General features: G+C 46.4%; 1 protein-coding gene across 1 annotated transcript in view; it reads left to right on the forward strand.

Annotated features, from left to right (window-relative positions):
* NFASC (neurofascin) overlaps positions 1-25,863 on the forward strand; it is a 104,793-nt gene that overhangs the window by 40,156 nt on the left and 38,774 nt on the right. Inside the window, exons 9-22 of the mRNA XM_036753636.1 lie at positions 115-258; positions 1,306-1,417; positions 1,837-2,003; positions 3,553-3,700; positions 6,597-6,721; positions 7,609-7,653; positions 9,767-9,868; positions 11,510-11,707; positions 13,013-13,083; positions 16,416-16,638; positions 18,066-18,181; positions 20,050-20,254; positions 22,117-22,239; positions 23,535-23,708. Coding sequence (XP_036609531.1) covers positions 115-258; positions 1,306-1,417; positions 1,837-2,003; positions 3,553-3,700; positions 6,597-6,721; positions 7,609-7,653; positions 9,767-9,868; positions 11,510-11,707; positions 13,013-13,083; positions 16,416-16,638; positions 18,066-18,181; positions 20,050-20,254; positions 22,117-22,239; positions 23,535-23,708 — 1,953 coding nt within the window. The remainder of the gene's footprint in view (positions 1-114; positions 259-1,305; positions 1,418-1,836; positions 2,004-3,552; positions 3,701-6,596; positions 6,722-7,608; positions 7,654-9,766; positions 9,869-11,509; positions 11,708-13,012; positions 13,084-16,415; positions 16,639-18,065; positions 18,182-20,049; positions 20,255-22,116; positions 22,240-23,534; positions 23,709-25,863) is intronic.

The raw sequence follows: 25,863 nt of genomic DNA on the forward strand, positions 1-25,863 counted from the left end.
GCTCTTTCCACCATACCACAGAGGTCCCCATGTCATGGGGCTCTGAAAGGTAAACCCATGACCCCCAACATTATCAGCTATTCCCTAATGGGAACCTCCCTTCTTCATCCATAGTGGCACCTCCCAACCCAAGCCGTGAGGTAGCTGGAGACACCATCATATTCCGGGACACTCAGATTGGCAGTAGCGCGGTATACCAATGTAATGCATCCAACGATCATGGTTACCTTCTAGCCAATGCCTTCGTCAGTGTTCTGGGTGAGTATACAGAGGGTGACTTAGTGCCTGGGAGCACGTGTGGGCAGTGGAGAAAGAGGGTGATAATTGTTGACAGGGGAGCATTGGGTGAGCCAACTTCTGTTCCCTTTTATTCTTGTCCTCAGTTACAGCATCATCATCCTGGTGCTTAGATATTTCATAGGAGAGAAAAGAGATGGTCCCTTGTCTTCTAAGAGGGGGGATCAGACCAGCAGTTTCAAGCTGTTTGGTGATTGAGTTGGAGCAGAGATGCATGTGGTACTACTATATGTGAGATTTTTCTGGATTATGGAGAGAATTCTGCATCCCTGCTGAAGGGATATTTGAGTAGACAAATGGATGCAGAGTTACTTCAGAAGTGAAAATAAGCATTGGTCTACTGTCCGCCCTTATGAGTATAGGATAGCCGATGTATCTTGCTGTTTTAAATCTTTGTGTGTGATCTGTGTATTGGCACCAGAGCCCAGGATTGAGGAATGACTCTAAATGTATTTTCCATAATCACTGTAGAAAGTGAAAGGGGTGAGAGGAGGAAAGAGAGAAATAGCTGGGAGGGTTCATGGACTTCAGAAAATGTTCTGGGGGTATTTCATCTGGTATTTACTACTGAATAACTTTTGAAAAGCCGAGGCAGTGAATGGAGAGATGGCCTTGAAGCCAGGAAGACCCCTGACACGTACTAGCTTTGTGATTCTAGGCAAGTCAGCTTACCTCAACCATGATTGGTAGAGAAATGCTAACCTGCATTGGTACAGGGAGTTTCCTTACCTGGGAGTTCTCTATGCCAATGAAATCATAGGTCTAGTCTTTATTCCTAATTTTGGAAAATTGGACCAAATACTAGGACAAAACCCTATCCCATTCTCGCCCAATCCTGAAAGACTCCTTAGAGTTTGTGAAATTGATGAAGGAAGGTACATAGATACATGGGAGATGGGAGGTTGGTCCAAAATGAAGAACTGTCCCCACCATCCTTCCAAAAAAGGGTCCAAGAAGGAAAGAGCCGGTTGCCCCAGCAGTCTCAAACAGGTACACTATGGGTTTCAGATGTGCCCCCTCGGATGTTGTCCCCTCGGAACCAGCTCATCAAGGTGATCCATTACAACCGGACTCGGCTGGACTGTCCTTTCTTTGGGTCCCCAATACCCACCCTCCGATGGTAAGCTCTAGTCATGCCTGGCCCCACCTTCTTTGGGCAGCGACTGCCACGTATGTCTCCTTTGTAACCCACAATGCCTTGCATGGGACTGGAGTGAGCCCTGAGCAAATACTGAAAATTTAAAAAAAAACATTTAGTTTTAGAGCTGGAACCTTAGTGACCATCTAATTTTGTTATATAGAGGAGAAAGCTGAGACCCAAAGAAGGGATATAATTTGCTCAAGATCACACAGTGAGTTAGTGACAGAAGCAGGACTAGAATCAGGTCTCTTGACTCCCAGCTGCCCTCTCTCTGTTCTTTCTGTTGTAACATAATACTTCCCCTGTGGGCTGGTTACTTGTTTCTCCCTTCCCTATCCCTAGCTGCCCTTTCCACCTCCTGCCTCATTATGCTGTGGTCTCTTTTGCTGTGTTGCGAGGTTTAAGAATGGGCAGGGGAGCAACCTGGATGGTGGCAACTACCAAGTCCATGAGAATGGCAGCTTGGAAATGGCCATGGCCCGAAAAGAAGACCAAGGCATCTATACTTGTGTGGCCACCAACATCCTGGGCAAAGCAGAGAACCAGGTCCGCCTGGAGGTCAAAGGTAGAGTCAGATGGGAAGACTGTGTCTATGTTCCTGGGGAATGTCAACCTTTCCCACCCCCTACTGCTGAGTGGACCCTCCCACCAGGGATCTGTCCTGAGCCCTCTCTCCACACTCTCTATCTTGGCACACTCATCAAATCCCATGGATTCAACTGCCACCTCCAGTCCCATATCACCAACTGCTTTTTGAGCATTTCTAACTGGATGTCTCATAGGCATCTCAAACTCAACATTTCCAAAATAGAACTCCAAAATAGAAACCACCCCTTCTTTCAAATTTCCCCATTTCTGTTAAGTCCTTCAAGTCACCTGAGGTTGCAAGCTCACAGTCATCCGCAGGTCTTCCCTCTCTCTGCTTCACCTCTCACATGTAATCAGTTGCCAAGTCTTGACAATTTTATCTCCCCAATATATCCCACATCTGTGCCCTTCTCTCCACTCACCCAGCCATCATCCTAATTCAGGCCTTCATCACCTCTCCTCTAGACAATTACGATAGTCTCCTGATTATACTTCCTGGCTTTAAATTCTCCCTTCTCCAATCAATCCTACACACAGCCTTCAAACTGATAGTCCCAAAATCTGGGCCTTCCCATGTCACTCAAGAATCTCTGTGGTTTTCTTTTACCTCTAGGATAACATGCAAACACCTGTTTGCCTTAACTATCTTGCCCCAGCCTAATTTTATGAGCTTATTGTTCAGTTTCTGTCCCATGCACCTGACATCCCAGACACACTGGTCTATTTACCACTCCTTTCATCTCCTGTGTCATGCCCTTGCCTGTCTCCCATGCCTAGGATGCCCTCCCTCCTTACTTCTGCCTCATAGAACTCCAATCTTCCTTAAAAGTTCCAATCAAATGCCACCTGCTAGCAGCACTGCAGAAGCTTTAGGAAGCCTACTGTGATCCCTACCACACCCCCCGGTTCTGGTGCCCTCCCCTGGGAAATGGCTTTGCATGCATTTTATACTTACATTCGTACGTGTTATCTCCCCCAATAAGATGTAAGTTTCTTGAGGACAGGGACAGTTTCATTTTTGTTTTTACTTTGAGCATCTAGAGCAGTGCCTGGCAAATAGTAGATACTTAATAAATGCTTGTTGAATTGAATCTAGGCCAAATCAGAGATGTAGCTACTGGCTCTCCAGTGCCCAAGGGGGGATGATCCACTTGGGGATTCCTCATTGCAAATATTGAATCCCAGGCCACCTTCCCCCACCCCGAAACAAGTCTGAGCTCCTTCCCTCGGCTGACGGTATGGGTTCCAGGAATGGAGACTCATTATGTTATTGTAGGTCAGATAGAATTAGGAAGAAAAATCTGCTGTTCCCAACTGAACCTCAAAAAAAGGAGAAAAAGCCAAATATAAATTATTTTTGGATTGTCCACTATTCTGGACAATATTGTAATTCCCCTCCATTAATACAGACATCCAGGAGTTGACTAAATTTGATTTCTTCCAACCTATGTGACAAACCTGAGACTCTAGAGCAGTTTGTGATCCTGAGGATGGTGGGCCAATGGGCTTCTTGTACTTCCCCACAGACCCCACCCGGATAATTCGGGTGCCTGAGGACCAGGTGGTCAAGAGAGGTTCGAACGTCGTGTTGGAGTGTCGAGTGAAGCATGACCCCACCCTGAAGCTTACAGTCAACTGGCTGAAGGATGATGAGCCGCTCTACATTGGAAACAGGTCCCCCATTCCTCCCTCCTGCCTCTTGGGCCAGATTGAGTGGCCTTCTCCCCACTCAATTCCTACTCTGAGGCCTTGTTGTAGGCTCTCCAAGGATATGCCAGCAGAGTACAAAATCTAGCAGGCTCGACCACGCTGGATAGTCTTCGACTGTAGGTCTAGCGACAGCCTTCACTATCTATTGCCTGAGAGTCAGCCTAGCTCAGTTCATAGATACTCATCAGCAAAAGGTTGGTCCATTTACTAGGGTAGAGAATGGTTGCTATCTACAGTGGGGGGAGGAAATATTAACTCCTCCTCCTGATAAAATCAGGGATCTTTGAAATATTGAGGTTTCTATTGGGGGACACATGGTATGTAATCCAGTGATGGACATTCAGTGTCACAAGTTTCATTGAAGAGCCCGTAGGATAAATATTGTTAGATTCTATTGTGCCTCACTATGAACCACTGTCTCCTCTCCCTCTTTCACCCTCTCCCCCTCTTCATTCTTTCTCTTTCTTCTGATCACTCTCTTCCCCCTGCTCTGTTTTCCTCCTCTATCCTTCACTCTTTGCTCTCTCCTGCACCTTTCTCTTCTCTGCCTCTCCCTCTTCATTCTTTCTCTTCTGATCATTCTCTTCCCCTCACTCTCTTTTCCTCCTCTATCCTTCACTCTTTGCTCTCTCCTGCACCTTTCTCTTCTCTGCCTCTCCCTCTTCATTCTTTCTCTTCTGATCATTCTCTTCCCCTCACTCTCTTTTCCTCCTCTATCCTTCACTCTTTGCTCTCTCCTGCACCTTTCTCTTCCCTGCCTCTCCTTCTTCATTCTTTCTCTTCTGATCATTCTCTTCCCCTCACTCTCTTTTCATCCTCTATCCTTCACTCTTTGCTCTCTCCTGCACCTTTCTCTTCTCTGCCTCCCCCTCTTCATTCTTTCTCTTTCTTCTGATCTCTCTTCCCCCCTCTCTTTTCCTCCTCTCTCCTTCACTCTTTGCTCTCTCTTGAGCCTTTCTCTTCCCTGCCTCTCCTTCTTCATTCTTTCTTCTGATCTGTCTCTTCCCCCACTCTTTTCCCCCTCTGTCCTTTAGTCTTTGCTCTCTCTTGTACCTTTCTCTTCCCTGCCTCTCCCTTTTCATTCTTTCTTCTGATCTCTCTCTCTTCCCCCTCTCTTTTTCTCCTCTATCCTTCACTCTTTGCTCTCTCTTGATCCTTTGTCTTCCCTCTCTCTCCCTCTATTCTCTTTCTTTTCCTTTCTCTCTCTTTCTCCTCCTCACTTTTTGCTCTCACCTCCTTCTCTTGCTTTTCCCTCTTTCTCCTGTATTCTTCTCTCCTGCCATTATCCATGCCTTTCCTCATGATCTCCCTTTTCCCTTTCCTCTTTAGTCTCGTGTCTGCAAATGGGCAATCCTCATAAGCATCACTTAGCACTATTTGGTGATTCACTGGGCCACTATTTCCAGTATCTCTCAGCCCCACTAGCAGTGTCCCTATCCTCCAGTAGAGGGCAGGGTTGGCCTGAGTCATCTTCTCCCACAAAGTTATGTTCTAGAAAGGCTATTCAAGCCATCCTTGGGTTATTTGGTTAATTTGTTTAATTATCCGGACCTCTTAATAGTGGGGAGTCTGTAGCTCAGTTTATCATTGCAGCTTTTCTCTTCTTAACCATCTTGGGGCCAAGAATCTCAGTGATGACTGAGTCTTATGTGACGAGCCAGGCTGCCCTACAGGGTTTTTTATTGTTCTTGCTGGCTCCTGCTGGTAGCTGTCCAGTACCAGATCTCCCTGGAGTAAGTTTCTGCCTTCTCCTCAACTAACCATCCCTCTTTGTGCCAAGGCCTCTTATTACTATATAATACTCAGGCCCTTTGCAGGTACTTAATTGATTATTCCCTGAAAATATCTGTAGTATCCTTTTCCCAGTCTAGGAGTAATTATATATGCAGCTCAGAACTAGACCTGACTCTACCTCAGAGCTGAGAGATGATGTAAGCCTGGGGGGAAAAGTCCTTAAGGTTTATTGTGGGCTGGAGGTGTAGGAAGAAGTAAGATCATAAGATCATAAATTTAGAATTAGAATGGACCTCAGAGACCATCAAAGCCAACCAACTCATTGTACATGAGGCCCCAAAAAGCTAAATAACTCACCCAAAGTCAACCAGGGACTAAATAGCAGAGCCGGGATTAGAACTCAGGTCCTCTGACTCCAAATTCAGCAGGTTCCACTGTACTACATTGCCTCTCAATGATGAATCAACAAGTATTTATTGCAGGCCTACTGTATGCTCGGTATAGAACAGGCACCCTGCCTCCAGGAAGCCTAGACTAACTAGTTCATGAAACATAGCAGAGAACAGTACTAGGTAAGATCCAGATGAGTGGGAGACGATATGGGATATAGGGGTTCAGAGGAGAGCAGTTGGAGCCTACCTAACCAGGGAAGAGCCTCCCGGGGAAAAAAGTGGTCCTTTGAGCAGGACCTCCACTGTTAGATTTGGAGAGATGGAGGAGCAGGAGGATGACATTTCATTGTGTTTGACATCATGACGGGCAAAGAAGTGAAAATGAAGGTGGAACTTGGGGGACAGTGAACAAGGTCAGGGTAGTTATGGCTATTCTTGCCCAAACCATCCTGGTTTCCTTTTTTTTATTTTGACTTTAAGCAATTAAAATACTAATTAAAATACTTTAAGCAAATAAAATACTAAAATACCACTTCCCCCTCACCCCCCTCCAAAAAAAAAAAGTTTTAGAGATTTGAACTCATCGCCTAAGAGAAAATTGGCATTTGAGTTTAGTTTTTATTTCCCTCTCTAGGAAGGAAATTAAAAAGTGGCTTTCTCCTTAAGATCAGCCCCTTGATGCCTGGTTACTTGCCTCCCTCCCTAGTGACTCTCCTAACCCTCCTTCTTTTCAGGATGAAGAAGGAAGAGGACACCCTCACCATCTTTGGTGTGACTGACCGGGACCAAGGAAGCTACACCTGTATGGCCAGCACCGAGCTTGACCGAGACATAGCCAAGGCCTACCTCACGGTGCTAGGTAACTGCCCCTGTGTTTAGTGTCACTGGCCACCCCAACCCCATCATACAGCTGTGCACATGGGCCAGCTTCAGAGGGCCATGCCCACGTTCAGTAAGGTCCAATTAAATATGAGAACTGTTTGATCTAGCAACAAGGAAGCTAACACTTTCAGAACATCCAAAGGATGCTGCAAAACCCAGTATTGATCCCATTAGCTAGGTAATGAGCTTCCCCAGGAACTCAGCTACATGGGGCCTGACTGGTACAGAGAAGGTGGGGAGGGATTCCTTGCTTTGTTTTGTTATGTTTTGTTTCCCATCTCTTACAGCTAACCCTATACAACTAAGCTGATTAACTATTAAACAGCCTTTAATTAAAGGAAGAATGAATTCTGGCTTTGTCCATTTACCTTGCCCTCCCATTCCTAAAGCCCCATAGAGCCAATCTCTGCTTGTCTGTCCCACATCTACCCTAATCCAACTATGCTGATGGGGTACGTTTTCCTGGAAGGGACATCCCCCCTGGAAAGGAAGTCACCAACTGTATTGTCTTCCAAGTTTTCTTCGTGGATAGCTCCTGATGCCAGTCTTTCTGCCGACTCAGCCCGAGTCCTTCTGTCACACTCTAATGGAAGTGACTAAAAGCTAGATAGTAGTAGGGCCCTCAACCTCACTCTCCTCGTCTATAAAATGGAGTTAATGATCACCTCTGCCAAGCTCCCTGGGGTTTTGTCCAAGTAGGCTTTTAAGACTGTCCTTAGCCCTCCCTGCAGGGATGATGGGGGCCCTGAGGCCTTCAGCATGAGCACAGCTCTGCCCAATCGGGAAGAGACAAGATCCATTTGTCTCCCTCTAGAACAACTTAAACAACACCACTAACCTGGTTAACCTGTCTTACCTTTGCAGCTGCTCAGGTTGTTCCAATTAACCGTATGGCTCCCCTGCCCAAAGGTAACTGGTAGTAACCTCCGTAGACCCCTCCCTGTAGCTCTTCCCGAGAGATGGGGAGAGTGGGCTTGGTGGGAGGAAGGAGAGGGGGAGGGTGGCAGATGGGGGAAGGGATTTGGTCTGCCCTAGTTTCCGGGAGGCAACTTCCCATTCTCACCCCCTTTCAGCTCTCTGCTTCCGTCTTTCTGTGCATATTATCACCTGTCTACTCCGGATTGCCCTTGTCCCTAACCCTTAGGCTTAAGCCCTCCATAAACTTTGGATCACTTTTAGAAGCAATCCTTTATCCCCTCTCCCAAGCCCTGGGCTCCAAAGGGCTTTCTCCACCCCTAGCCATATCACTTAGGTGAACCCTATCTCCTCTCTACCTCAATTCCTCACTCAGGGTCATTTTATTCTACAAGCATTAATGAAAGGTCGCTGCGTGCAGACTATTGTGTTATACAGTGAAGGAGATATAAAGCTGAAAGGCGTGATCCCTGCCTTCTTAGACCTTATATTCTAATGGGGATAATTCATATAGAGAGAGATATAGATATATACATATGTACATACATACATATTTGTGTATACATGTATATATGTATATACACATATGTATGTAGATGTATTTATATGTGTGTACATGTATGTATGTACATATGTATGCTATAATATATTATTTCTATATAAGTATTAAATCATCTATAATATATGCTATATATTCTATATACACAGACATTCTATATACAGATGTGTACACATAAGCTTTTAGACACATATATAGCTAACTGAAGTAGGCATTGGAGACAAGGCGGAGAGCTCGGGGAGAGCCCTCTGAAGCCTTTCTTACTTCACTTTAGCTCCTCCACTCTTTGCAGTGCTACCTCATCCCCCCCCCACCCCCGCCCAATCACACTGCACTCTGTCACACAGAAGGCAGGGGAAAGGGGAGAAGGACTTAGAGACAAGGAGACAGATTGAAAACCTGACTGTAGCACTTACAAGTGCAGTAAGTCCATTAACCTCTCTGAGACTTAGTTTCCCCATCTCTAAAATGGGGGAACGGGGCCATGGGCGGGTAGTAATACCCATCAGAGGAGATAACATTCCCTCCCCCAACGTCCCAAAGTGCTCAGCAGAGCTTAAAGCTATAGAAACATCACCTATTCTTAACAGCCAATGGGACGGAAGCATCCAGAGAGCCCTAGATTGTTCTAACCAGAGGCTACTATTAGCACCTGCTGCTGCTGAAGCAAGAGCAACACGGTCTGGTTCCTTTAGACCAGGCAAGGCGGAGAACAAACAAGAACCTCAGGAGACACAACACCCTCCTGCACCCCCCAGAATGCAGGAGTCCCCAGCGTAGGCTTTGACCAGTGGGTCCTCTGCTGAGCAGCCTCAGAACTCCCCTGGGTGACTTTCTGTCGCCTTCTTTCCTCTCTCCACCCATCCTCCCAGTGGCTTACCAATCTCTGAATCTCTTGCCAGGTGCTCACTTTCCTGGCCCTCCTGTACTGTCCTGATTCTGCAGAGGGAGCTATTGTTATACGGCCAGGAAGAGTGAATTCTTTTTCCCCTAGGGAGAATTACATTATATCCCAGCACCACCATCCATACTCCTCCCCTTCCCTCATCCATTCCCATGGCCCAGTTTTATCATCAAGGAACGGTGAAAAGGGTTAGATGCAACAGCTCTTAAGACCTTACCAGATGTGGAGTCTCTAAAAACATTCACTGGCAGTGGGGAGAGAGGTGTCCCCATTGCCTCCCTGTTCACAAGGCTCTTACCACTCACATCTGGCCCCAACCTAATACTGTCCTCCCTCTTTGCCTACAACCTTGGTTTTGGTGATTGGAGGATTGCCACACCCCCTTTTCATTCCATAGCTTTAATTCCTAATGGATAGGGGCTGGGAAGAACCTGGAGTCCTTCCCAAGTACATGATTCCTCCATTGACCCAGGAGAACAGACCTAGTAGCAATTTTAGCTTGGGGGCAGATACCTTGAGCCAATGATGGACTATTCTGCATGCAACAGTAATTGGGACTGGGGACAGATCAAGGAAGAGGGTGGGGCTGGGGAATCATTCCACTAACTGACATAAGTGGCTATATTTTCTCTCTCTGCTGGCAGAGCGACCAGATCCTCCTCGAGACCTAGAGCTGACTGACCTGGAGGAGAGGAGTGTGAGACTGACCTGGATCCCTGGGGATGACAACAACAGCCCCATCACAGGTCAGTGTACAGAAGGGCACTGGCCACCTAGGCTTTGGGCTTCCAATACCAGTCTAGCCTCTCCCTTGCTTCATGAACCCAGGCAAATCACTGAACCTCTGTAGGTCTGTTTCCCCATCAGTACATTGAGGACATTTGTTTTCCATTTCTATCTGTGCCACACCTGTGTGGAGCTCTTGAATTATTCAGAAATGAAAGTTTTTGTTATGAATGAAGTTTTTTAGGATCCATCACACCTGTTACCTACTAAGTTCCTTACTCAGACATCTTCCAAGCCATAGGAGTCTTCCAGCAAAATCCAGCAAATAGGACATTCTGCCCCAGGTCTGCCACTAACACAACATTCCAGGTAATCTGTGACTCTGAGGCAGTTTAGTGGCAGAACTGGATGGATTGGTCCATTTCCTAGACCAGCAGTTCTCAAAGTGTGGTCTGAGGACTCCTGGGCATCCCCAATAACCTTTCAGGGAGTCTGCAAGGACAACATTATTTTCATAATAATACTAAGATTTTTTATTTCTAATAAGGAAAATACCAATAGATATAACCCACATAAACAAAAACTCTTCTTTGGTGTCCTCAATAATCTTTAAAAGTGTCAAGGGGTACTGAGGCCAGAAATTATGAAAACCACTGGCCTATATACTATGCTAGAAGGCTCTTGTAATTTGAGAGATGTCTAAGTAAGTAATCTTGAGATATGGAGCCATGCCATATACATGGAACAATTGAAAAAACAAAGGCCATTTAGTTAAAGAAAAGACTCAGGCACAGGATTACTGTCTTAATGTTTTGAAAAGATGTCATGTGAAAGAGAGGCACTAGGTGGCACAGTGGAGTCAGGAAAACTCATTTTCCTGAGTTCAAATCCAGCCTTAGACACTTACTAGCTGTATGACCCTGGGCTAGTCACTTAACCTTATTTGCCTCAGTTTCTTCATCTGTAAAATGAGCTGGAGAAATAAATGGCAAACCACTCCAGTATCTTTTTTAAGAAAACCCCAAATGGGGTTACAAAGAATCAGACCCAACTGAACAACAAACAAAAACAACGTGTGGAAGACAGATGAGAGTTATTTTACTTGGCCCTAAAGGATATAACTAGGAGCAGTGGATGGAGGTTGCAGAGAGGCAGATTTTTATTTGCTATAAGGAAAACTCCCTAATAGCACTCTCTAGGATTAGAATGGGCTGCTGCCATCCCTGGTGGTTTTCCAGTGAGTTTGGATGACCAGAACCTCAGAGTAGAAGCATCCTTGGGGGTTATCTGGTCTAATGGATAAGTGAACAGGAAATACCTCAGTAACGTGCCAAATGGACACTCTGTGCTCTCCAGTGATAAAGAACCCACCGTCCACCTGAGGAAGCTCAGTCCACCTTTGGACAACTCCCTTGATGGGGCTGTTGTGAGAAGGATTCTTGTTCAGGTCTGGGGATGAGGTGACTTCAGAGGTTCCTCCCCACTCTGAGAGTCTGTGATTAACATAACTGAGGCTCAGTCTCTCCCTCTCTATCTTGGGAACAATCCTTCCTGCCCACTCCTCCTTCTCTTGGGGATGTGATAAATGGGTGGAAGAAGAGAGAGCCCTTGGAAAGGAGGAGCTTTGGTTCAGCTCCCCTGCTCTGTTGTTCCCCACTCAGAGTATGTCGTCCAATTTGAAGAGGACCAGTTCCAGCCCGGCGTCTGGCACAGCCATTCCAAACACCCAGGCAGCGTCAATTCAGCAGTCCTCCAGTTGTCCCCATATGTCAACTACCAGTTCCGGGTCATTGCCGTCAATGATGTTGGAAGCAGTCATCCTAGCCTCCCGTCTGAGCGCTACAGGACCAGTGGTGCACGTGAGTGCTTGGAGCTCACCTTCTTCCTTGCAGCCCAACAGAACCCTAATATCTGAGGGGACACGGTGCAAAAGTCAGATTTTTGCAGGGCAACAATGTGCATAGTTAATTATTTGTACTAATGGAAAATAGTGTGGATGATTCACAACAAGATGTACTTGATTATAAACTGGTTAGGTCTGAGTGGAGACCAGTCATTCCTTTCCTCTACTTCACCTACCTCCAGGCCTGTGGCCACCCCCAGCACCTGGCATATTACAGAGCGTTCTGTGTCCCTGCCTTTGTCCAGATCAAGATGTTCTGTTGGGGGCAGGGAGGAAGGGAGGAGAGAGACTAATGGTGTTAGGTGAGAGTGGAGGTGGGGCCCACTGTGTGATGGAAAGGGCACTGAATTTAGAATTCCCTGAATCCAGCAAGCCAACTACTTATTAGTTCTGTGACTGAGCAAATCATGTCTAGTCCTCTGTAGATGAGGGGGTCAGGCTAGATCAGGGGTGGGGAACCTGCAGCATTAAGGCCACATGCGGCCTTCTAAACCCTTAAGAAAATCTGGATTCAGTCAAAGGGTTGCACTTAAGGATTTACAAGGCCTTAAGGCAGCAGGTTCCCCACCCCTGGGCTACAGGATTTCTGAGTCTAATTCTAATTCCCATTATCAGATGATTAGTGGTACATACAGAAGTGATTTAAATTATTTTAGATAACAATCAATCATCATTTATTGGGCATCTACTATGTGTCAGGCATCGTGCCAGGCACTATGTCTTCTAACTATCTGGCTTCCTTGAATTTGAACTTCCTGAGTTTAAACCACCTTGTGGTGGCAGTGAGAGAGAATCTATCCTAAGAACATCCCAGGTGTCAGGGGGAAGCCAGCCTGCACTTAAACATTTCCAATAAAGAAAGCAGAAAGATGGATAAACCCTAAGTGGACATCAGAGAGTTGGCTGTACAGTATATAGAACATGCCACACAGTGTGCACTCCTATAGTCTTTAAAGTGAAGGACTGCAAGAAAAAAAAAAGATAGACAATAATGTGGGAAATGCTACAGCCCCTGTGTGCAGCCAGTTTTAGGCACGGAAACAAAACATGTGCTCAGGAAAGAAACTTAAGAATGTTCGTTTACAAAGCAACACCTTGAACCCATGCACAGAAATGCAGGGCATCTGTAGGGAAGAAAGAGAGAGAAATGATTATTTATGAGAACAATCCAGGAAACTTGCCTGGAGGAAGTGAATTTGAATTGGAGAGCAGAGTGAGATAGGCATTCACTAGATATAAACTGTGTCCATTTGGGTTTCAGCCCCAGAGTCCAATCCTGGTGATGTAAAGGGAGCAGGCTCCAGAAAGAACAACATGGAAATCACATGGACGGTAAGATTTGCTTTTCATTGCACCCCTTCCCATGCCCTTCCCCCTCTAGGGGTGCCTGCCCAGGTTCAGACCATCAGCCCCTCTCCAGAGAGCGATAGCTTCTCTCCATGCTGGGCATCTTACACAGTGAGCAGAGTGAGATTTCAGAGAGGAAACACAGTTAACAGTAAGGGAAAGGACAAAGGACAGAGGACATTTCACCATCTGGTGATTGGTGGCCAAGAAGAATTCCACCAAATAAGACCCAAGGGAATTGTCTTCTACTGGACCGGGAGGGCTTCAGGTTAGACATTAAGAAGGATGTCCTGGCTTTGGTTGGAATATGACACTGGACCTGTTTCCCCAGCACGTCTGGAGTATTTTTCTGGAAAGATTATAGGAACAAAATAGAAGCAATTCTTTGGGATGGTTTCAAGAGAGACCTGCCCAGAGGCAGGAAGTAACCTAGATAACCTCACAAGATTCCTCCTAAGGCTAGTATCCCAAAATCCCATCCACTTGTGCTTCGTATCACTTTCAACATTTGGTTCCCCTAGATCATGCTTAGGATAAGGGATTCTAACAAAACACATGTTCAAGAGGCCTGGAGCCTAAGGCCCCGAAAAGGATAATTTGTCCTTTGAATCCTCATTGTCAACCTTACCCCGAGAGGCGAAGCCCAGACTTTGGAATACAGAATAAAGAATGGGTCCTTGTTTTCCAGGAGCTGATAACTTTTGGGGGGAGATAAGACAGGCATACACACAAAGACACAGACAGACAGACAGACACACACACACACACACACACACACACACACACACGCACACACAGCATTTATTAAGCACTTACTATATGCCAGGCACTGGGCTTAGCACTAAGAATACAAACAAACAGCACCATGTGTGCTCTCAAGAAGCTTACATTCTAATGGGGGAAGACGATATGTAAAGGAAATCTGGAAGGGTGGATGGACGTGGACATGTGTGCTGGGATGCAGTGTAGAGATGTGGTGCGGAGGCCCAAATCCCAACAAAATAAGATGGAGGATCACCTCTTAGGGCCAGGAGACCCAGGACCAGAGTTCAAGGTTGTGTTTAGGGAGCTCGGGATATGAGGAAATGAGGATAGTGGCTAGAGTATAGGAAGCATGGCGAGGAGATGACCAGGAAGACAGACAAGAAACCAATGGAAATGTGTGCTGATCAGTTATCCATGCTAATGGAGGGCAATCATAGGGCAGTAAGGTCGTGCAGTGGATAGAGCTCCAGGCCTGGAGTCAGGAAGACCTGAGTTCAAATTCAGCCTTAGACGCTTAGTGTGACTTTGGGCAAGTCACTTACCCTGCTTGCTTCAGCTTCCTCATCTGTAAGGTGAGCTGGAGAAGGAAATGGCAAACCACTCCAGCATCTCTGCCAAGAAAACCCAAAATGGGGTCACCAAGAGTAGGAAACGACTGAACCACAACAAAATAGCATGGTTAAACCAAAACAGCGGATAATCCAGAACCTTTTTTTTGGCCTTTGAGTACATGTTTTGCTTTTGGGGGTAGCAGATGTGTTTTCCTTATCATAGTACTAATAATATCTTAAATGTTTGCACAGTGAAAGGCAGCATAGCATAGTGAAATCCTAGTACTGGATTTAGAGGCAGGAAAACCAGGTTTGAAGACTAGTTTCAACATTTGTACTAGCTGTTTCTCCAGGGTCAAGTCACATAAACGCTTTAAGCCTCAGGTCCCTCATCTGTAAAATAAGGATCATATCGATGCTCCCAGCCTCTTGGCACTCTTGGGATAAGCCATTAGTGCTACACAGTTGAGTTAGTATCATCTATGTGGGACCGTACTGAGAGGCAAGCCTCCAAGTCAAGAAGATCCGGGTTCAAGTGCCGCTTCTAACACCCTGGCTATGTGGCTCTGAGCAAGTCGCTGAACCTCTCTGTGCCCCCAGGCAACTCTCTGAGACTGTGAGATGCCGATTTGCCTTGGTAAAGGTAGTTTCCTCATCAGAGACTCTCTATAAACCAATGGAACCCCGGGTCCAAATCCCCCCCCAAATGGCCATGAAGCACTTTACCTGCATCATCTCACTGGATGTTCAAGACATCCCTGAGAGGCGGGTAGCTCAAATCTTATTCTCATTTTGCAGTTAAAGAGACCAACTCTCAAGAGAAGTTAAGTGATTTATCTCCCACCACACAGCCAGTGAATGAGAGTCAGGCCTGGAACCCTGGTCATCTGGCTCCAAATCCAGGGTTCTTTGTGCTCCCCCATGTTGTTGTTCATTGTTTCATTCATGGCCTACTCAAAGTGACCCCATTTGGGGTTTTCTTGGCAAAGATTCTGGAGGGGTTTGCCCGTTCCTTCTCTAGCCCCATTTTACAGATGAGGAAACTGAGGCAAATGCAGTTAAGTGACTTGCCCAGGGTCACCCAGCTAGTAAATGTCTGAGGCCAGATTTGAACTCAGGAAGATGAGTCTTCCTGACTCCAGGCCCAGCACTCAACCCACTGAGCCACCCAGCTGCCCACATTGCCTGTTAAAGTCAGATTTGCTTAGACTCCAGTTAAAAACGTGTTTACATTTCCTAGGCATAAATGGGAAGCATCCTTGGTGGTAAAGGAAGGCTGGACTTAGGCCAAAATTCTGCCACAGATAAGCCGCTGCTGGATAATTAGGTCTTGATTCTGAATAGAACAGCTCGCAATAGCTAACATTCATACTGTGCTTCCTATGTGCCTGGCACTGTGCTAAGTTCTTTATGATTATTTCATTTGATCCTCACAACAACCTGGGAAGTAAGTGCTATTATCATCCCCATTCTACAGACAAGGAAACAAGCAAACAGAGTCACATAACTAATAGGTATCTAAGGCTGAATATGAACTTAGGTCTTCCTGACTCCAGGCCCACTGTACCACCCAACTGCCCCTACCTAGGCATAGGGCCTCGAGCTGGGATTTCATAGATTAGAGAATGTCCAAAAATCCCCTTTGCCAATGGGATCAGTACCTTGTCTGCAAATTAGATTATTAGATACTTGGGTAGGGGATTTTCCCAGGGTCTCACCTCCCTATAGAGGTCAGAGGCAGGATTTGAACCCAGTTCTTCCTGACCCCCAAGCCAGCTTTCTAACCACTACGCCATACTGTCTCTCACATTGAGATGAATGTAAACTACGGTACATGTTGTATTCTCAGCTTTCACTGAGGGAAGGGGCTGCTGGCTCCTGCTTTACTCTATAAGTCTTGGGGAGGGAAGTGTATTGGCCACAGGCAGAAGGACAAGGAGTAGTCATGTGACCAGATTCCTCCCTATCTCTTTCTGTCTGGTCTCTTTCTTTCTTGTTCAGCCCATGAACGCCACATCTGCATTTGGACCCAATCTCCGCTATATTGTAAAGTGGCGGCGGCGGGAAGGGAGGGAGAGCTGGAACAATGCCACGGTGTGGGGCTCCCGTTATACAGTGGTGCAGACCCCTGTCTACGTGCCTTACGAGATCCGAGTGCAGGCGGAGAATGATTTTGGGAAGGGACCGGAGCCAGACACTGTCATTGGCTACTCTGGGGAAGATTGTGAGTACCCTCTTCTCTCTTCTTCTATCAAGTGCTGTTTCTACCAAAGCCTCTCACCCCTTGCCTGCTAGTCCCCAAAGGGAAGCCATGGGTTATAGGAAATGCCAACAGAGTACTAACCATATAGACCCAAATGAAGGCAACAGAAGAGAATGGTGTCCAATCTTGCTTCCAGCCATGGGTCCTGGCACCTATATGCATCCCACCATCACTTCAAGCCATGAGCCTTCAACATAATAGGAGAGATGAGGGCAGAGGCATTTGAGGGCTAGTGCCAAGCTGAGGTATTTGCAGGGAAAACATCAGGGGCCTGAGCACTCATGTGTTTGCCTATGTGCCCCTGAACTCTCCACCCCAAGATGACTTGTTGGTTTCTTAATGGATTGACCCCAGTGTTAGATGCAGTGAACCACTAAGAATATCATCTGGTGTCAGAAAGAGCTATGACCAACGTCACCCTATCACAGGAGGGTGGAGGTAGCTTGGAGTGATTCATCTCTCTTTGGCAGGGACTAGGTCTGATCTAGGAGGGGGGCTATTGAGATGAGACCAGCTGTGTCCGTGCTGACAAAATGGAATGGAAAAGAGGCCTGTGCTTCCTAGAAATGCTTGACTCAGGATTGAGCTTTTAGTGGCCATCTGGGGACATAAATAGAAGAAACTAACAGGATATAGGTCCATTCTGCTCTTCTCTGCCTTCTTGGAAAACAGTTTCCAGATAGAAAGACATAGGTCCACATAGGCCCTCCAGATAGAAAGATATAGGTCTGTGTCCCTGTGGCCCACCAGAACCTCTGTTCGTGCTTGTTTCTACTGCTTTGGTTGAGTAGAGGGGGAGATGAGGCAGAGATTCCCATCTAGAGCACAGTGGGAGTAGCTTGACCTGCCTACCAGGAGGATGGAGGCCCTCCAAGGCCATTGTCTCCAGTGGAGGGGATGGGAGTTATGGGTTCCTTTCCAGGGTAGTCACTGAAGATCAGTACACTAGCCTGGGCCATGATGAGATGTTTGAAGGCTATAGACAATATGGGAAAGGTAAGAAGAAAATCTCCAAAAGGTAGGAGGAAGCTCTTCCATCAGAAAGCTTTCACATACACATATACATGCACAAGCACACACACACACACACACACACACACACACACACACACACACACACCCCTGAAGTTCACTACATCCAGACACCAGGGATGGGTACTGGGGAAGAAGCCTTGAAAAAGAAGAGATACTCCCTGCCCTCGGTGACCTCCTACTTTGATTGGGGTAACATACTCTCTGCTGTCGGGACTCTCTTTTGCAGTTTGCTGGGGCTTGTGGGGAGTAACTGCAGGAAAGAACAGTCCAGAAAGGATTTCAAGGGGCCACAGGAAGTCACTGTGACTCCACCTGCATAACCAAGGCCTCCTCTCTCTTCCCCCACATTTCAGATCCCAGGGCTGCACCCACTGACGTAAAAGTTCGGGTCCTGAACAGCACAGCCATCGGCCTTCAGTGGAACCGAGTCTACCCGGACACGGTCCAGGGTCAGCTTAGAGAGTACCGAGTGAGCAAGCCAGCCTCCTGGCCATGCCTAACTGCCCAGCTGACTAACCAGGGGCTGGGGGGCAGCAGATGGCTGGTACACTAATTCTGGATGGGGTGGGCAGGTTTGTCAGCCAGCTGGGAGAGCTAATCTTAGACAACGTGGGTACCTGAGATTCTTTTTTCAAAGAACTATCACCGTTCTCCTTTAAGGCTTCTGAGGAGGGATAAATTTGCCCAGCAGAGGGCAAGTGATGGAGAGTAGGTTCGGATTGGCACAACATAGGCTATCACATATTATACAAAGGATATGTGTAAGCCCACATATGGGTGTGAAGATGATGCCTGCCTCACCCCATCTCTTTAACTGTTGCTGGACTACTCTCCCTCCCACCAAGTAAATGTTTTTAAATCCCAAACTAACTGAGAATACATCTAAGAGGCCTCCAACTCCTTGGAATGGTCACAGCCAACTCTCAATTATCCAGGGACTGACTGGCTGGAGTGTGTATTCCCCAGGTCCAAGGTTTCTATTGCAACACCTCTGCTCATTAGCCATTCCTTCTGAAGGATGGGAAAGAAAGGAGAAGAGAGGGAAACTCTCAAATTAGTCCACCCCAAGGCTCCTCTTGTGTAGCCCAGGTAAAAGTAGGGGTGGACATGGGGTGGGGGAGGTTTCCACCTAAAACAGTTAGTAGAGGCCATCTTTGGGTTCCGATCACCTAATCTCTGACCAGTGGGATCATTCAGAGTTGGCTGTTGGGCAGGTCAGGGTGGAAAATAAAATAGGTAAGTAGGGGAAGGAAAGACCTTGCGATAAATTCTTAACTCAAAGCTTGTTTGCTCATATACTCACACAACCTACTTCCCTGGGAGGTTTTCTGCCCAGGACTGAGAGGGCACTGAAGGAACCCTGACTCTGACCTCTTTCCCACCTGAGCCTGAACTTGCTCCATGATGAGCTTTGGGAGCTCCAAGTAACACTGGCAAGGGGGGAAGGAGGGCAGGTGAGGAATGGGGATGGGGAGTAGTGATCACCACCTTCATTCAACCATTTGCAACAAATCCATGAATTTTCACTTTCCCCTGGGTGACCTTCAGCACTTTCACAACAATATTGCAGGTACAGAATCCTAGTGTTGGAAGGAACCTTACGAGGTCGTTCAGTTGAACTGTATGCCTGATATATCCACAATACCCCCAGCAAAAGGAAATTCGGCCTCGGTTTGATAACCTTCCTGAGGTCATCCTGTCCAGCCCCCTGTCTCTAGAAAGAATATTATCTAACCTATCCCAGACAGGTGGTTGTTTAGCCTGTTCCTAAAGCTCACCAAAGGGTTTGGATAGAAACTGTTTGGTGTCAAGGGATTAAATTGGCATCTTCCTGAACTCAGATTTTCAGTGTTACCTAAAATTCTTCACTTGTTTCTTATCTAAAACCTACTAATCTAGTTCGAGGTGGTGTGGTCTTTGAGCACAAAGCAAAGTTCTTTCTGACCTGGACTCCTGGATTTTATTTATGACTCTGTAGTTGACTCACTGAACAGAGCTTAATAGAGCCTTGTAAATAAGTCCCCAGGGTGGACGATCACAGACACACATTTAGCCATTCTGCCTACCCACCATCCCCTGGGAGGTGACGTGGATCAGAAAATGAATGAGACCAACAACCTATTTCACTTATCTGCCATAAATTTGCGCTCACCTCAGCCTTTCCAAGGCTGCACCACCAACCTCAAATTGGGGTGCTGAGGCTGCACTGAAGCCCGATGCTCCTCTGGGATTTGGAGAAAATGACAAGCCAAAGAAAGGCCAGTCACCACCAACCACTAACAACTAACCAGGCACCTGGAATGGCAGGCCTCTCACTGGTCTGCCTTTGTCCCCAAGGCTTATTTCTGGAGGGAGAGCAGCTTGCTGAAGGGCCTGTGGGTGTCTCAAAAGAGACAATTTGCCAGTTTCTCCAGCGACAGAGCACGGGGTGTAGTGTCAAGCCTGTTTCCCTACAGCAACTACAAACTGGAGATGGTTGTGGTCAACGGGAGAGGTGATGGGCCTCGCAGTGAAGTCAAGGAGTTCACCACCCCAGAAGGAGGTAGGTCTTCATGGCAATACCAATCAGGCAAGATCAGGGTTGCCACCCTGACCAACCCTGGTCAAGTCGGTATTGCTTCCATGTCAGCTGGCACAGGATGATACAAGTCGATATCCACATGACCTCGGGGGAACCTGTGGACCCTCTGGAATCTCCTTGACTGACATCATGGTCTGGGTGACCTTCAGTAGAGAGGAAAGCTGTTCGGGACTGGATGGGACAATTGCAGATCTGATGTTACAGACTGACTCCCAAGGGGACCACCTGGATCCTTGACTGGCTCCCAGGCTCTCCGTGACTATAGACAAACAGCTCATTCAACCCTGAGTCTCTGAGGGACCCCAATTCAAAAAAGATGCAGCAGCTTTGGCAGTATCATAAGAACACAATCTCCTGACCTCTCTGTCTCATCACCAGAAAGCTTTTAATTTGGGCTTCCCTGCACAGGGACTGTATAGCAAGATACAACCTATTAGAGCTGGAACGAGTCTTGGGAGTCGCCTGTCCAATGCCCTCATTTTGTAGATAAAGAAACCAAAGCCTAGAAAGATTAAGCTGATTTGCCCAGCACCACATAGCAAACTCTTGTCAGAATGAGAATCAGAACATCGCTGACGTTTGTGTTAACACTGTGTTTACAAGTCAATTATTTATGTTATCTCATTGCTCCTCAAAAGCATCTTTTTGAGGAAGATAGTGTCTGTCATATCTCCATTTTATAGGTACATAAAGAACCTAAAGCACAGGGAGATTAAGTAATTTGCTAACAAGTGGCAGAGCTGGAATTTGAACTCAGATTCCTTGATATTATATTATATTATATTATATTATATTATATTATATTATATTATATTATATTATATTATATTATATTATATTATATTATATTATATTATATTATATTATATTATATTATATTATATTATATTATATTATACTATACTATATTATATTATATTATATTATATTATACTATACTATATTATACTATATTATATTATTGATATGATATTAACATTATATTATATTATATTATTGATATGATATTAATTCTATTATAGTATATTACATTATAGTATAGCATATCATATCATATCATATCATGCTGTGCTCCAGATTAAGTCTATTAGCTAATGGAGCCAGCTTTATTTAGGAGACTAGAATTCACCTGGGAGCACAATCATAGTCATTCATTTCTCACTTCTTTTTTTTCCTATGTTGTTTTCTTTCCATTCTCTCTACTTTCCTGATTTTCCCCTACTTCCTCTTTTCTTTCTCTCTTTTTCTCCCTTTTCTTTTCTCTTCCTTTTTTCTCTCTCCTCTTTCTCCCATCTTGGATCTGTCTCTCTTCACTCTCATTCTCTTCTCAGTCTCGAGAGCTTCTTGCTTCCCAGTAACCTCATCCCAAGTTTCTGTCCAGTGACAGAAGCCCACCCTGTAAATCCACATAAAATTGCTAAAAATTGGCTTTCTTTCCTCAAAGAAGCAGCCCTGCTCAACCTCAAAAGAATCCTCTGGTAAGGGTTAGAGCTTAGCATTCTGCTAGGGGCATGGTGGGCACTCAGTCTTCATTTAATTGACTGCAAGTTTGTTACTGGTTCTTAAATATCCCTGAGCTCGGTGGCAAAGATCTGAAGCCATATGTTTCCCAGAACACCAGTCCCAAGCCTGGGGCAGTGGACTCCAACTCATGGTCCTCTAGTTTTTAATTCTTTACTCCTATAATATGTTAGACTGACATATATTGATCTAGTAGCTGAGCAGGTTCAGTTACCTTCATGCTTGTGTTTTGTTTTTCCTGTCTTTCCCTTTGTCCCCCTGCCCCTCCACTCCTCTCCCTTGCTGTCTCCTCCTTCCCCAAGTACCCAGCGCCCCCAGACGTTTCCGAGTCCGGCAGCCCAACCTGGAGACAATCAACCTGGAATGGGATCACCCAGAACACCCCAATGGGATCCTGACAGGATACAATCTTAGATACCTTGCCTGTATGTATGGTTCATCCTCCCCATACCTCTTCCTTATCTGGGAAAGACAAACTCCATTCTAACCACTCAGCCAGAGAACCAGATCAAACCCCTAGTACTAAGCAACCTCTTTGTGAAGGACCTTCTTCTTTGATTTAAAGGAAAGATACTAACTTCCTGCCCCCCCCCCCAGAACTCAAAGTCTGATGGAAGGGACAGGAGAGAAATAAGGGGAAGGGAGGGAGAGAGAGAGGAGGAGGAGGAAAGGAAGATAGAGGGGGAGGAGGAGAAGGAGAGAGAGAGGAGGAGGAAAGAAAGACAGAGGGGGAGGAGGAGAGGGAAGAGAGGAGGATGGGGAAGGGGGAGGGAGGGGGGGAAATAAGGGGAAGGGAGGGACGGAGGGAAGAGAGAGAGGAGAGAAAGACAGAGGGGGAGAAGGAGAGGGAGGAGGAAAGAAGGATGGGGAAGGAGGAGGGAGGGGGAAGAAATAACAGGGAAGGAGAGAGAGAGAGAGAGAGAGAGAGAGAGAGAGAGAGAGAGAGAGATCATAGCAGAGCAAACTGAACCAAACCCAGGTGCTAAGGAAATATGGAATGAAGAATCAGGGTTAGCCTCTCTCCACCTCAATAGCAGTTACCTCACTTCCCCCTGAGGCTTATTTCTGGTGTCCCAAAGTATCAGAGGAGTGTTCATTATTTTCGAAGGTCTCAAGAGATTCTAAGAACTAAAAATAGGTGGTGCAGCAGCTCTTCAGGAATAAAGTGCCCGTTACTTTGTTGTTAAGCATTACAATTATCTAACAATGGACTTTTTTGTACTGTTCAGAATGGGACTTTAAGCCTGACCCCTGCATCCTTTGAAGTACATTGAATGGACCCTTTAAGAAAGAAGCCAGTAATGGTTGAAATCAAGCCCAGTGACTTTGCGCTAGGTTTTATTTTGGTTTCTTTGGGTGGGTTTTTTTTTAAGAAAAAGATATATCTAGAGCTTATCCATATCTTCTACAATGTTTAAATGCATGGAGGGACTTTAAGATCACAAACTGAGGCTTTCAGGCTGTGTCTAAATAGCAATGATTACTTGTCATTGAGCTAGGGATGGTGGTAGCAGGGTGAAAATGGGAACTGCGTGGCTCCATGATCCTGAAAGAGAGCTCAGGATATCCTTGTGTCTGAGCCCCTGCCTTCAAACCCAACTGCCTCTAAGCTGGCCAGTCCCCCTAGTCTCCATGGTCACTTGGCAGATTCCACAGCTTCCTCTTCCAGAGTTAAAGGACTCTTGAAGTGATTAGACTCTTCTTTGTTTTCTCTCTCCAGTTAATGGAACCAAGACAGGAAAGGCTGTGATTGAGACCTTTTCTCCCAATCAGACTAAGTTCTCAATACAGAGAGCAGATCCTATATCGCGATACCGCTTCTCACTCAGCGCCAGGACCCAAGTGGGTCCCGGGGAAGTGGTCACAGAGGAGTCGCCAGCTCCGCCGAATGAAGGTAAGTATGGTGAACTACCTCGAGGTTGGACGGGCAACTGGTGGGGACGGTGCAGCTCAAACCAGAAACGAACGGTCCTGATTTAACCAGTTGTCTGAGGACGTGCACCAAAGCATCATTTTCTTCTACATCCTACATGTAGCATCTCTGCTACATCCTTGGTGGCAAGATCCTAGAAGGCTTCTTCCGAGCTGGAGAGCTTATATTCTGCTCCGTCTGTTAGAAAGAGCTCCACACTAGGCCTGAGTTGGGCAACCTAGACTGTGGAACAACACTGGTCCTCACTTGGGTCCTTAGAAAAGTTATTCAATGGCTATCTTCTTTCACAGGGATATCAGGAGGATGAAATTCATTGATATATGAGGGAAGTTGCTTTGGAAGTAAATGTATTACAGGAATGCCGTGGGTAATATGTACACTCACTCACCTAAGAATATAACAGTAATGATAATAATATCTATGAGGACCCTGGGGCCCAGAGATTTCTTCATAAGGGCCAGTGCCTGGCTGGGATCAACTCTGGCCTTGGTCTGGGAGTCCTTAGAATAGAATGGACAGGAAGCAGTGATGGGCTCAGACAGAAGCTCTAGGCTGCAGATCTCCTTTTGTAGATGCTCTTCAGGAAGAGATGGATTGGGCAGCCCTGTAACATGGGTGAGAGTGAGAGGTTAGTCCACAAGCATTTATTAAATGCTAACTACGGCTCAGGTAGTGTGCTGAGCACAAAGGAGACAAAGAAAGGCAAGGGTCTCCCATCCTAATGGGCAAAGAAAGCATGAGGAAGAAGTGGGTTGGAGGGAATGGCACCCCCAAGCCCACTTCCCCAAGAGCCCATTAGTAGCTCAAGGTACTAGCATTGGTTCTGTTGTGCTACAGGATGAATTTGGCTGAACGCCACCTGGGGCCCTAAGACCCAAGCTGTGTCTTCAGGGAAAATTCACTAGAGGCAGCTGTTGCTTAGCTCTCCACATAGGGGAGATGGGGGGCTCTTAAAGCCACCAAATTGTCAGATCCAATCTATAGAGGAGGAGAATCCCTCTGTACCTCCAGAGACCAGTATCCCAGGTCAGCTACAGAAGCTCCAGGAAGCTTCCAGCCTCTCTGATCATTGTCCTTGGACCTAACCAGACATCCCACCCTTGGATGGGAATGGAACCCCCTATTCCCACCCCAAAAGAGCCTGCCTCCCTCCTTCTTTATCTTTGCCCAATAATCTAACTCTAGGGCAATGGCAGGGGATGAAGCAGAGGACACAGCTGACTTAGAAACAGACTGATGATGGAACGCCCTCTCTGGTCTTGTAAACTGGAGAGAGTGATCAGCAGAAGAAGGCTTGGTCACTCCACCCCAGAGCACTGGAAGACACATTTCCTGGGGGGAGGTGGAGACTGCATTCAGGCTTGATTGCCCACATCGGATAAGGACCCAGGAGGAGAGAAACACTCCTCCTCCTCCTGCTCCCCAGATCAGATGCAGAAAAGCAGATAAAGCCCCATTGTCAAAACCCAGTGACTAGCAAAGAAAAAGTTCGGCAGCCCTAGGGGACAAGAGGACAAAGCAAGACCTTCTCTCAGGCTTGGGTTTTTGCCATGAATACTGAGTTGCAATTTAGGGCCTTCATTCTAATGGGTTTGAGAAAAAAAACCCAGTGGCAGAAGACAAGCAAAGGAGCTCCAGAGCCCCTTTTAGCTTCTGTATTCTACCTAGCAGCCCAGGGATGGCCTAAGCTAGCTGTACTCCCCTCCCCCCACCCACACCCCAAAAAACCCTAGTCTATTCAGTTTATGGTAGTAAGAACCATTCCTATGGCTAGTCCCTCTCCATTGCTCTAATATCATGGTCTAAATCATAGTCAAACTACCTTGACCAAGTGAGCACTCTTATAGGTAATAGGAAAAAGGAGTGGAATAAGCTTCTTGACCCATCCTTGTAACTTTCTGGCCTCAAAGATCTGCACAGCTGAGAGGGGGAAAGGAATCCAAGATAAGCCAGGACTGGGGGAACATTGGAACGGACCATTACCCCACTTCAACTCCTAGAAAGATGACTATCTAATTCATGAAGTGGCACCAGAACCCATGTTCAAACATGTCCAAGCTGGTGCCGACCTCCAACCTGATTGGGAGGACCTGGAAGCATTTACCAAATATTAGCT

This window comes from Trichosurus vulpecula, chromosome 4 (genome assembly GCF_011100635.1).
Source record: "Trichosurus vulpecula isolate mTriVul1 chromosome 4, mTriVul1.pri, whole genome shotgun sequence".
NCBI lineage: Eukaryota > Metazoa > Chordata > Mammalia > Diprotodontia > Phalangeridae > Trichosurus > Trichosurus vulpecula.